The following is an 11,768-nucleotide window of genomic DNA, read 5'->3' on the forward strand; positions in this document are numbered from 1 at the left end:
GGTACTGTTCTAGATCTTAATGATACCCTTCGCTAGGGTAGAGGTATTCTAGAGCAGGGCTGGCACATGTGCAACAGGTGGTACTGACAGCCTCTGTGTGGCATGCAGCAGACAAGGGACAAGACAGACAACACCGTGGCAGATAGGGCAGGAAGCAGCAAACAGTAGCACATTGGGCTGGGAGCACAGGCCAGGGAGCAGAAAGCAGAGCAGCAGATCAGGCAGGGGAAGAGGATTAGAGTGGCACTCTGGAGGGATATGGAGATAATTTGTGGCCCCCACTGTTTTAGAGGCTAGAATTGAGATTCAAACAGACCTTGGTAAATGGGAGGGGCGGGGGAGGGGGGCAGGGTAGTCTGAAATAAACGTTATGAAATTCAGTAAGGACAAGAGTAAAGTCTTACAGTTGGGATATAACAGCCAAATATACAAACACAAAATGAGTAACTAGCTGGGCTGCAGTGCTACAGAAAAATACCTGGGGGGTTATAATGGACCACAGGCTGAATATGAGGCATGCTGAATGTACTTAATAGCATACTGGGTGCTTACCCAGATCTCAGATGACTCTTAATTTAAGATGACCCCCCAGAAATTAAATTATGTAGGGTTACATATGCATGGAAAACGTATCAATTTGTTATAATTTTTCCATGTATAGAATCTTATTATTGGAGGGTTGTCTTCAATTCATGCTCTTCACCATTGCAGCAAGGCAAGCAGTGGCAGGAGGGAAGACAGTGTGGGGGGAGGTGGGGGAGGGACAGCAAGGGAGTCAAGTGACCTGACTGCTGCCTCTGCAGCTCCAGACTCAGACTCAGCTTCTGCCTGGCCAAGGTGGGGCTAGAGCAACTACGTGCTCAACTCCCCAGGCTGGAACTGGAGCGTAAGAGGTGCAGGGAGATGGCAGGGAGGACAGAAGTAGTGGTTTTGACTTCAACCCTGGGTCAGGACAAGAGGTGGATCCACAGTAGCTGCTCCCCCCTGCCCGCAACTTGAATTCAAGACAAAGGGCTTTTCCCCCCATGTTACATGTGGGAGGAGGCTCATCTTGGATTTGAATAAATATGGCATTAACGGGATTGTTTTATGGAGGTCATGGGAACTGATTCTTCCACTCTGTTCAGCACTGGTGAGGTCCCACCTGGAGTACAGTGTCCTATTTAGGGCATTACACTTAAAGAAAGATATAGACAAATTGAAAAGAATCCAATGATAAATATGATTGGAGGTTTGACAAGTATGACATGAGGAAAAGTTGAAAAACTGGAATTATTTACCCTGGAGAAGAGAAGACTGAAGTGGATTTGAGAAAAGTTTACAAATACAAAACACATTGATATATAGAAGTTGGTGATCAACTGTTCTCTTTGTCCCCTAGAAAACGAACAAGTGTTAATGTGCTTAAATTTCAACTAAGGAGATTTAGGTTGGATATTAGAAAGAACTTTCTAACTGGGAAGGATTATCTAGAGAGACTGGAATTTCCATCACTGAAAGTTTTGAAATTCAGTTTAGACAAAAGTTTGTCTAGGAAAGTTTAGACAGAGATGATCCTGCCTTAACTAGGAGTTTGGACTAGGTGACCAGTTGAGGTTCTTTTCTGTCATGTTTTTTCTAGGAAAGCTCCAATAAGTTGTGCATAAGAGCCTGACTCTTCTCTCACCATGGTGTAAATCAAGAATTCCACTGAAGTCAGTTGTTTGAATGCAAATTAAATTCATGGAGTAAAATTCTGACTAGTTTCACTCGATATGTACTGACTTCAGTATGGCCAGGATTGTGCTTCATATGAGTGTGCAGGCATTCACTAAAAATTCTGAGAGACATTAAGCTCAGCTGCAAGGGCCTAATACATGGGATTTAGTGCCACTGAATTACAAGCTAATTGGAGTATTCATGTGAAATAATGCTTCAGGACTAAGCCTTTTACAGCCTAAGGATGTGTCTCCATCAGATGTGGTTGGGAAATAGGAAAGGGAATATCACAGAAATACTCATGGATTTGTTTGCAAATGTCACCATTTTTTTCAGTAGAAACTTCTTAACACGTACATGTATATATTTAAGCATTCTAGTCTATGCCATAGAATGGGAATCCAGTTTTCTCCAAAACTTGTTTTCTGTTTCACCCAAATATGGCAGGTCACTCTTGCCTGGTCTCCATCAGAATAAGAAATCTCAAGACCTGAGATCTTTGGGCATCTGTACACATGCTTACGCCTTAGTGCTGGGTGCTTTTTAAAAGCACCCGGCATCATGGCGCATGTTGTATAAGTGGCAAAATACATGTCAGTGCTGAGAAAATGGCAGCGCTGCACTCTTGAACTAAAACACATTGGAGGTGTGTTTAGTTCAAAAGCACACCACCGCTGCATGCTGATGCACATTTCACTGCTTATACAACTGCACACGGTGCAGCGCAGTACACCTCAGCTTGCATGTGGAGCAGAATCGATTAATCGAGTCTGCTTCAACCCACTGGATCTTCAGCACATTACAGGACAAAAAGGTATGTGTAGAAATGCCCTTCAAGACCTCAAATATAGTCTGCTTTGCAAAACCAAGTAACTGTGTTTGTGTTTGATTTTTGGGTGGAAGAGAGCTTTTAAAAAAAGAACCCCAGTTTTCAAGTAATTTTCCATTTCTTTTAGGCCATGACTCACGTATCCGAGGCCTGTTACCCTTTGTTGGATGGCTGTAGAAAGAACAGACAGAAATGGCAATCCTTAGCAGAACAGCAGGAGAAGAATCTGATTAACGGAGAAAGTAATCAGTCCAAACGGAACTGAGTTGCTGGGTTAGCAAGCACATGCTTTAAGTTTACTCTAAAGATACAATAATTTGGGAATACTGCATTTTGCTATACACTGTGTGTGGATTTTGTGTATGCTTTACCACTGCTGTATTATTTTTTCCACAGCCTTTAAAAGCACAGCATGATCATTTTTATGTCAGTGTTCTATAATGATTGTATATTCTTATATTTTATTTGCATGTGGTGAAACTATAGATTTGCAGGTAGTTTATTCTACCCAGTTCTACATAGAGGTACAAGTTGCTGATACTGGACTTGGTTGGAGGGCTTTCAGCTTTACAGATGTGTATATATAGATGTTTAGTGTTTGTGACTGGCCAGTACCTTAAAAAATATCATATTCAGCACCTTGCTTCCCCTTATTTTTTTTGTTGCATCCTCGTATGTAAGTAGTAAGCGATGTTGTCTGCTCTCCCGCAAGTTGCCAGGAGGCAAGAAGGATCTTGGTGATTGAGGTTTGCATTAATGACCGAATCTAATACTTGTTATACTGACAGAATTTCTATTGAAGTCAATGAGAGCTTCACCTACCTGGAGATGCAGAATTGTGCCCGAAGTGACAAAGCACAGGGACTTGTGTGACATATTGTATCAGGTGTTTCCTGTTACAAGGATGTGTTATCCCTTCACTCTTTCCTTTTTGAGGAATTTTAAAGCAATCCTGTGAATCAGTAGACATAAAGGACCTAAACTGAGATTTGCAATGCAACTGTTCTGACATTTGCTCAGAGCCAGTAAAAGCTGCTTAATAGACAAGGAAATGGCAAAATGCAACAACATAGATCATTGGCTGCCTGGGAAGAACATTTCAGATAAAACATACAGGAAACACAGAGGAAAACTGAACTCAATAAGATTCCTTTTGATGGTATGCTAGTGTTATCTTTGTTCTAAAGATCTATTTAATATCATGACCAACAGACTGAAGCACGAGAAGAAAAAGCATAAGCAAATGTGTTTGTTAGAGCAAGTGATGAAAACTGTACTTATTCAAGAATCTGATCCAGAGAGAGGATGTGCCTGGAGATTTGTGTCAACAGTCTGATTCACCAGGTTGAGAATCTAAGAAATGACCATGACCAACTGAAGAATTGCTTGAGATTGTAGAAAGTTTTTGCATTAACTTTGAGATCTAAGGTATTTTTATTTAAAAAAAAAAAAAAGTTTTCAGCACTCATTCTACTAGCAACAATTTTTAACCACAAACAAAGTCTTAAAGCAATATGGGAAAAGACTGAAAGCAAAACAGTTGAGAATACTGCAGGGACTTACACTTTATATATGAGGTATAAGAAACATTCAGAAAAGGGAAAGAGAGCCAATGGATTTGCATCAGATACAGAGGAAACCAGTATTCTTCAATAGAGAAGATAATGCATAAATTCTTTTGAATAAATCACTAGACATTTATTAAAGAAAGCATAGGGGTAAGACATCCAAAAAAGGGAGCACATTTACCGTGTGATGCCACAAGAAGATGAATGTCACAGTTTTAAAACCAGGAATTGGTACTCATAAGTTAGTGATATGGATGCAAATATGGATGTATAAAGATGCACACAAATGTTGTTATAATGATTTTCATATCTGTAATATATATATATTTTTTTTTTTAATTTATACCAGGTGTAATAGCAAGCAAGACTGGTTTGTGTAAAGGCCTGCTTTTAGTTTTACTTCACATTCAAAAGGTCAGAAACTTATGTGAAAAACAATTTCTGAACAGGTTAATCTACAAATTGCAGTTGAAAACCTTGCAAGAAATTTTTTTCCCATGAGATTTCTGGTGTCATCTGATTATATTATTATTTCTAGTGCCATCTGGTCTGGAATACCGGGGCAGGGAGGACCTGCTTTTTAGCTATCTTGTTTCTGATCCCAAATAAAACTCAAAAAGAAGCACTTAAAAATCATGAATAACAAAGAAATGTTAACTAAACATTTCAGAATCTTCCAAAGTGTTAAGTTTTATACTAGAAATAAAGGAACGTGAATCCTTGTTTTTGGCGATATTTTAGCTAACTCAAATTAGAAGCCACTGATCCCTAGTAATTCAGTAATTTATTATTATAGCCAAATTTGGAGACTTTTCTTTGAAAAAATACTTAAGAATTTTCCATTCAAGTTTTTAAAAACCTTGGTATATAACTTAATAATTAAAAATTCTTGGGGTATTATGTTTTGCAGTATACTATGCATAAGTTTATATGCGTACATATACTCTGTGTGTGTGTGTGTGTGTGTGTGTGTGTTTGTGTGTGTGTGTGTGGTATACTTAATAGGCATAAATATAGTAGTTGTCCTTGAAAATTTGGCAGTTACTCCTTTGATAAATAGCTAAGACTAGCTCAGGATCCTCATATTTTCATTTTTACCATAGGAAAAACTTGGACACTTCATGTATTGAAGTAGAATTATTTTCTTAGCTACGCCAGTTGATAAGAGTTTATGCGCATGGGTGTGGGAATGTGTGTCTGTGTCTGAAAGGGCAAAATCTATACAGGTTTATGATTGCTGGTGTGGTTAAGACCAATGCTTCATTGGTGATGATCACATAATGAATCAACTATAGTGATATTTCCTTTTAACAATATATAATTTACAGTAAGATCCCCCAACATTATATATCTTATTTGCTATATTGTGTGTATAACATAGCTTTATCATGTTTTTATTTACACCTTTTAATTGTTGTAAAAAGGTGATGGAGCCATACCTTTCACATAACAGAAATGAGTGCAAATAACACAGATTGCCATCTTTTTTTTTATTGCTACTTATACACAGTTTTACAGATTATGCATAGATGTAAGGTACACATGTACATGTACACTGCACAAAACCTCTCCCTATTGAGGAAAACCTATGTTTGAACAAATATAGAATTATATTTTGTAGCGAGATTTCTATCTAATGACTGTCATAACATATGTATCTATATATTTATACCAAACACATGCACACCCTTTGAACTAACTACTGGTTCGGGGCGTTATAAGTGTATTTTGAGTACTCTAGGCAGATTACAAGATTGTTCAGGTGACTTATATTTTGTTTCAGTTTTCCTGCCAAGTTACGATGGTGGTGGTTGTTTCAACACTTGTGTATGGATGGTTTGTATGCAGGCTGCAGATAAGTATTTTTTTCCTTTGGCAATACAGGTGACCATGTAGAGGACATGTGACAGCTGGTTGTACTTAGAGGTTAAAATGTACAAAACCAGCTAATGGATTTAGCTACACAGCAGCCATTCATTCCAGTGGGAAATTGTTTTCTAAATCCTTTAGTAAGCTGTGAACCAAATTCTGCCCTGATTTTTTTTTCACTTAGCATGTGCCTGGGATTCATAGAATCATAGAAAATGGGTGTTGGCAAGGACCTCAGGAGGTCATCTAGTCTAATCCCCTGCTCAAAGAAGGACCATCCCCAGCTAGATCATCCCAGCCAAGGCTTTGTGTAGCCAGGTTTTAAAAACCTCCAAGGATGTAAAGTCCACGACCTCTCTGGGTAACCTGTTCCAGTGTTTTACTACCCTCCTAGTGAGAGAGTTTTTCCTGCTTCAAGTAGTTGTAGGCTGCTATTAAATCCCACCTCGGTCTTCTGTTCTCTAGACAAAATAAGCCCAGTTCCCTCAACCTCTCCTCTGAAGTCATGGGCCCCAGCCCCCTAACCATATTAATTGCCCTCCAACAAAATTTTGTTGCCTGAAATGTTGATCAGGACAGAGGATAAAAGTCTTCTGTGGGCCCGTCTTGGTTCCATTGAAGCTGCCAGGAATTTTCACACCAATGTGTTTGGGAGCAAGCATTGTTTGGGGTTTTTTTCTTCACATTTGTTTCAGTTAAGACCAAAAATGCTGCTAATGCCATCAAACAAAATTAGTTCTCACTGAAGTGAATGAGAAACATACCCCCAAATAAGAATCTGGCTTTAATGTAGGCTTCTAGGCTTACTTTTCTTCTGTTAAAAAAATAACACATTTTAATACCAACCAAATGAATGGGTTGTCCTGCTCTTCTTCCAATTAAAAATAAGAGGGAGGATCTTAAAAGTAGTAATAAAGTCCTTAAAGTAACCTTGCTCTTACATTAATTGCAGAACAAATAAGTTTTCACATGCACTACAAAGACTTAAAGAAATCCATATAATTATTCTTCTATAACAATTTGTTTGCTCCCTTGATTATAAACCAGTGCCATTTCAGCAATCAGTGAACCCCTAATACCTTCCAGCATGCTAAAGCTAAGTTGGTTACTTTATGCTGCTTTCAGATGAGCAGAGAGGGCTGATGGCCTTAATGATACACGAGGATTTTCTTTTTGGGGAAATGCTGCCATTTCTGTAAAAAGGCACTGCTTTTTTCCCTCTTCACAGAAATGGGTCTGATTCAGAAACGCCATTCAGAACCAGGCACATGTAAAAGTGAGATTTTGATAGACTATCCCAGCATGCTCCATCTGGAGATGAATCAGAGTTTCCATTCTCAGATCTACATCCAGTTTCAGATTCTTTTGTCTTTCAAGGGTCAGTTAGGTGCAATTCTGATTCAGCCTGTGATGTTGAAAGAGGCCTAAGTCAGGTAAGTTTATGGAGTGGACTTCCCTGCTGGGTTTTTCAGGCCCATCACAATTATGTAGCCCGGGGTGTCAAAAAATATAGCCCCTGGGCTGTATCTGGTCCGTGGAGCCCTGGGATCTGGCCTGTGGGTTTCTTACCAATCCCACATACTACATGTAGCACATGCTGGCCTCAGCCCCATGTGCCACATTCAGTATGTGGAGCCAATATGGTGCACGCTGCATGTGACACTGGACCCAGCACTGCAGGCACTGCATGCAGCACACAGGCTGGTCTGGGAGGTGTGTTGCATGCAGCGCCCTGCATGCTGACTACGGCGCCAATACAGATTGGGCCCACAGACCATCCTGGCATGGTCCACCTGTGGTGCTGCATTCAGTGCACAAGGCCCAGACAGGGGCCAGCATGCCACATGGAGCCTGCACATCTGGTCCAGGGCATGTGCTGCACGAGACGCCCACGTTAGACAGGCTCTGTATGCTGGCTCCAGTGCATAGGGCTGGTCTGTGGGCCTGATCCAGCCCATGGGGCCAGATGAGTTTGGCACCCTTGATGTAGCAGAACCAAACCCTAGAATACTGATTAGAAAACAATGAGCTGATTCATACTATTCTCACAAAAGCTACATGGAAGTATCTTGTGAAGGCATCAGCTGAGCATTTGATCTGTATCAGTTCTGTAACAATCGGGTGTGTGTCTAACAATGTGCGGTCTACGTTCCAGAAGCACTCGGCTTTATTTTACTGTTCTTTGTTCTGCAGCATTCCCCAGAGACCTGAACTAGTTTAAAAGAAAAGCTTGAGTTTTGTAGTTTGGATACAGATGTGAGCTGGACAAAAGTCAGGTGTTTGGGGCTGGATGTTCAGGTCAGACTTCAACAGAAATGAAAGCCCCCATCAGAGTCAGGCCTGGGTAATGAGTGATATTTTGCTAAATCGAGCAAATGGTGATATCGGGATATTTCAGCATTGTTGAATAACTGACAAATGACTAGAAAAGCATGTGTTCCACAGAGAGTAGTCTTTTTCCATAAAGGAGATCATACCTAAGTACCACTGTTTGTAAATGTGTATTAATAAGCAACGTTATGCACACCCAAGTTCTCCCATTCCGTGCAACAGGACCTGCTCAAACACTTGTTTGCCTTTGCTGTGATGATTCCCATTGAAGTGGGAGTAGGACTGTGCCCCAGAGACTTGGGAAATGGGTCATATTTACCATTATTCTTGCCTATACTATTAAAAAGTAAAACACTCTGGACCAAATTCTTTCTGGTAGTGACACTTCCTTGATCTTTTAGTGAACTGAACTAGCCCCACTGATTTCAATCATAGCCCGCAGATGTGACGGAAGCTCAAATTTGGAGCCCTCTTGGTGTATACCCATGGCAAACGTGTGTGTCACTTAAAGAATGTAGTTTGGAAAGCACTGTAAATAGTTTAAAAACAAATTTATATTATAGTTTAATAAAAAATAAATAATGAGCTGTCACTAGCCACTAAGTGTGTCTATTTGTATTCTTCTACCTTTTCAAAATATCTGAACAAATATATAGTTTCTGGGCACAGTATTTTTGTACTAGCCTAACAGGGTTACTTTGTATATTATGTCCTACTTCTAAGTAGCATTAAAGTCTTAAATGTTAATTTGATCTTGCCTTTTCAGTTTTCCCCACTACAGTTAATTGGCATAACTTTCTTTATGTTAGTTAAGAGAATGATTTGTCCTAGTAACTGTACAGTAAATGAAAGAAAGAATACTGGGTTAGGTAATTTTCTGTGTCAGACTGCTTTTCAGTTACTTATTTCCTCATTCTCTTCTTTGTACTGTTTTTTCATGCTTTGTAAAATAAAAAAAGGAAGATGTCAACTAAGCTTTGTCTATTGATCATTAATTTTAATGAGCATGAATTTTCAGAGCAGCGTCTTTGTCCAAGAAGTTGCTTATAGCAGTTTTGATATTAATTGGATTATTGAATTAATTGCATTTATTATTAATCCCTGGGGAGCTTAGAGATACTGCTATGAAGTATTATAGAATTTTAGCATCAGTGTCAGGAAATTCCCCAGCCATGAGCTTTGTCAGAACTGAAAACCAGTGACACAATGTTTTTCTTCAAAAAACAACACAAATAATTTAGTGTTATTAACCACTAGAGAGCACTGCAGTTATGCATATCAGAACCTGTCATAAGCAGCCTTATTTATTAGCAGAATTGGCAAACAGCTCCTTTAAAGTTGCTGTATGGATATAATTAGTCCCTTGAGACAGTCATACAACAGCAATTTAGATGGGTCTTATCTAGTGACTTTAAACAAAAGTGTGAATATATTCTCTTCTGTTCTCTGCCTGCTAGGTATTAAGAAGCCATGCTTCTGGTTGAAGAATTATTTTAGCTCTAGGCAAAACAAGCAGGTATGTGTAGCCCTTAAAAATAACTGTCCCTTTTGAAAGAAGGCAAGAGGCCAGATTTTGAGTCTCAGATTTAGATTGGTACCAACATGGGCACAGCTGTTTCTTTGCCTGAACTAACCATTGTTTGTATGTGCAAGTGACCAAGTGCATCTGCTTATCAGCACCTAATTTCTCCTCTGTTCAGAGAGAGCCTGAGTTATGGGGTTAAGTAGACCAGTCCCTTCTTATTTGTTCCCCTTGTGGTCCTTTCAGTCCTACATTCCTTTCTGCACCAGGGCTCAAGGGCCATGCATAGATGTTTGATTCCCTAGGGACAACTAGAGGTGGTGCACTTTGAGCCACTGTTAGTTGTCCCCAAGGAATGCCTGTCCTACTCGCACTCTGGCGTGCAGCAAGTTAACTCGGGTGGGAAAGGGGAGGCTGGGGTCAGCATTAGATTGGCCCCAGCAGCCTTACCTGGAGTCCTGGGGGCCTCCTGGGACTGCAGCAGTGGCGATCCTACAACGTGGAGCCTGGCCAGCAGTGGATTGTGGCTCTGGCTGGCCAGGCTCCAGCTTTGGGTGGCACATGTTGCTGCCACGTGAGGCACTTGCTTTTTTTTTGTGGCAATCTAGCTGTTTATCCAGGGGTCAAAAAAAAACCTCTCCGTGCTGCCTCCTTCCAACACAGAGAACAATGGAACATGCAGTATGTGGTGCCACAGATGTGCCTGCGGCACCACATACCACACAGCCACACTCATCTGGACGTGGCCAAGAAGCCTAAAAAGTACTTTGTGTCTCCTATAACCAGTTTTCTCTTTCGGTATGTTTTTGAATGAAAATGGTTGAGATTGCTGTGTTTGGTGCAGAGCTCAGTACTATAGTAAGTGTGTTCAGAGCATGCTTGCCAATTTGGACCCCTTATGGGATTTAGACATATGTTTAGATATAGGCCTAGTCTGAGGGCGCAGACAGAAGTGACAATTTTAGCCTAATCCAGCCACAGAAAGCAGTTTTTAGCTGTGATGGTGCACAACTACAGATAGCTTCAAAAATGGCCAATCAGGTGAAAATCTGACCTCCCATTGCATGAGGGGTCAGATGAAGATGTTTCAAAACAAAGCATTTTATGTAACTTCTGTCTGCGCTGCCTGACAGCCTCGAGCTGTTTTCAGAATGGGAGGAAGGAAAAGGGAGTTGGAGGGAGTTTGGTCTGGGGGGGTTTCAGCCCCTGCTGCAGGGTGGCGGTGAGTGGTTTGGAGCCCCCCCGCCCTTCTCGCCGAGTTGAGGTGGCTCCAATTCACCTATGCACCAGCTGGGGAACCTCTAAAATGAGTTCCCTCTGCTCCCTTCCCCCTTTTCCCATTTGGAAAACTTTGCAGCCTAGCAGGGAGCAGGGGCCATTGTAAGGGAAAATCAGCTGCAGGCTTGCACCCAGCAGCTAGATTCCTCCCTCCTCTCATTGTAACACAGAGCACTTCCTGGAAGGTGTTCTCAGTTACGGTGGGGAGCTGCACTTGTGTCTGCACCCCAAAAATTGCTCAGCCCTGCTAAGATGGGTAGCTATTCTAGGTACAGTAAAGGCTCTGTTATCCAGCATCCCCTGGGAATGTGAGGTGCTGGATAACACAATATGCCGGTTAATTGAGCGGCCCAAACAGGTGTCCTTGCCTATTTTTGGCCGCCGCTTTTCCTGCCGCATCCAGGGCATCACCGCCCCTCCCGCGGCATCGTCACCTCTCCTGCGGGCCCTGTGGGACAGGGAGGTGGGTCCCGCACAGCCTGTCATGTCCCCGGGCCATGGGGGCTTGGCTAAACTGGAAGTGTCATGGTGGGCACTTCGGGTTTCACTTTTCCTTACAAGCCAGCATGCTGGTTAATAGAGTATGCCAGCTTGTAAGGTGCTGGTTAATGGAACTTTTACTGTATATGCAGAAGCATGACTTTAGGAAGGTAGGGAACTTTACTGGTGAATA

The 11,768-nt window shown here is 41.3% G+C and overlaps 1 protein-coding gene across 3 annotated transcripts in view; it reads left to right on the top strand.

Moving 5' to 3' along the window:
* Positions 1-9,269, top strand: part of PDE5A (phosphodiesterase 5A) — a 105,977-nt gene extending 96,708 nt beyond the window's left edge. For all 3 annotated transcript variants that reach the window (XM_006274043.4, XM_019494862.2, XM_014600786.3), the window contains exon 21: positions 2,655-9,269. In XM_006274043.4, coding sequence (XP_006274105.1) covers positions 2,655-2,792 — 138 coding nt within the window. In that variant the 3' untranslated portion in view covers positions 2,793-9,269. The remainder of the gene's footprint in view (positions 1-2,654) is intronic.
* Positions 9,270-11,768: the final 2,499 nt, after the last annotated feature.

Source organism: Alligator mississippiensis, chromosome 2, assembly GCF_030867095.1.
Source record: "Alligator mississippiensis isolate rAllMis1 chromosome 2, rAllMis1, whole genome shotgun sequence".
Classification (NCBI taxonomy): Eukaryota; Metazoa; Chordata; order Crocodylia; family Alligatoridae; genus Alligator; species Alligator mississippiensis.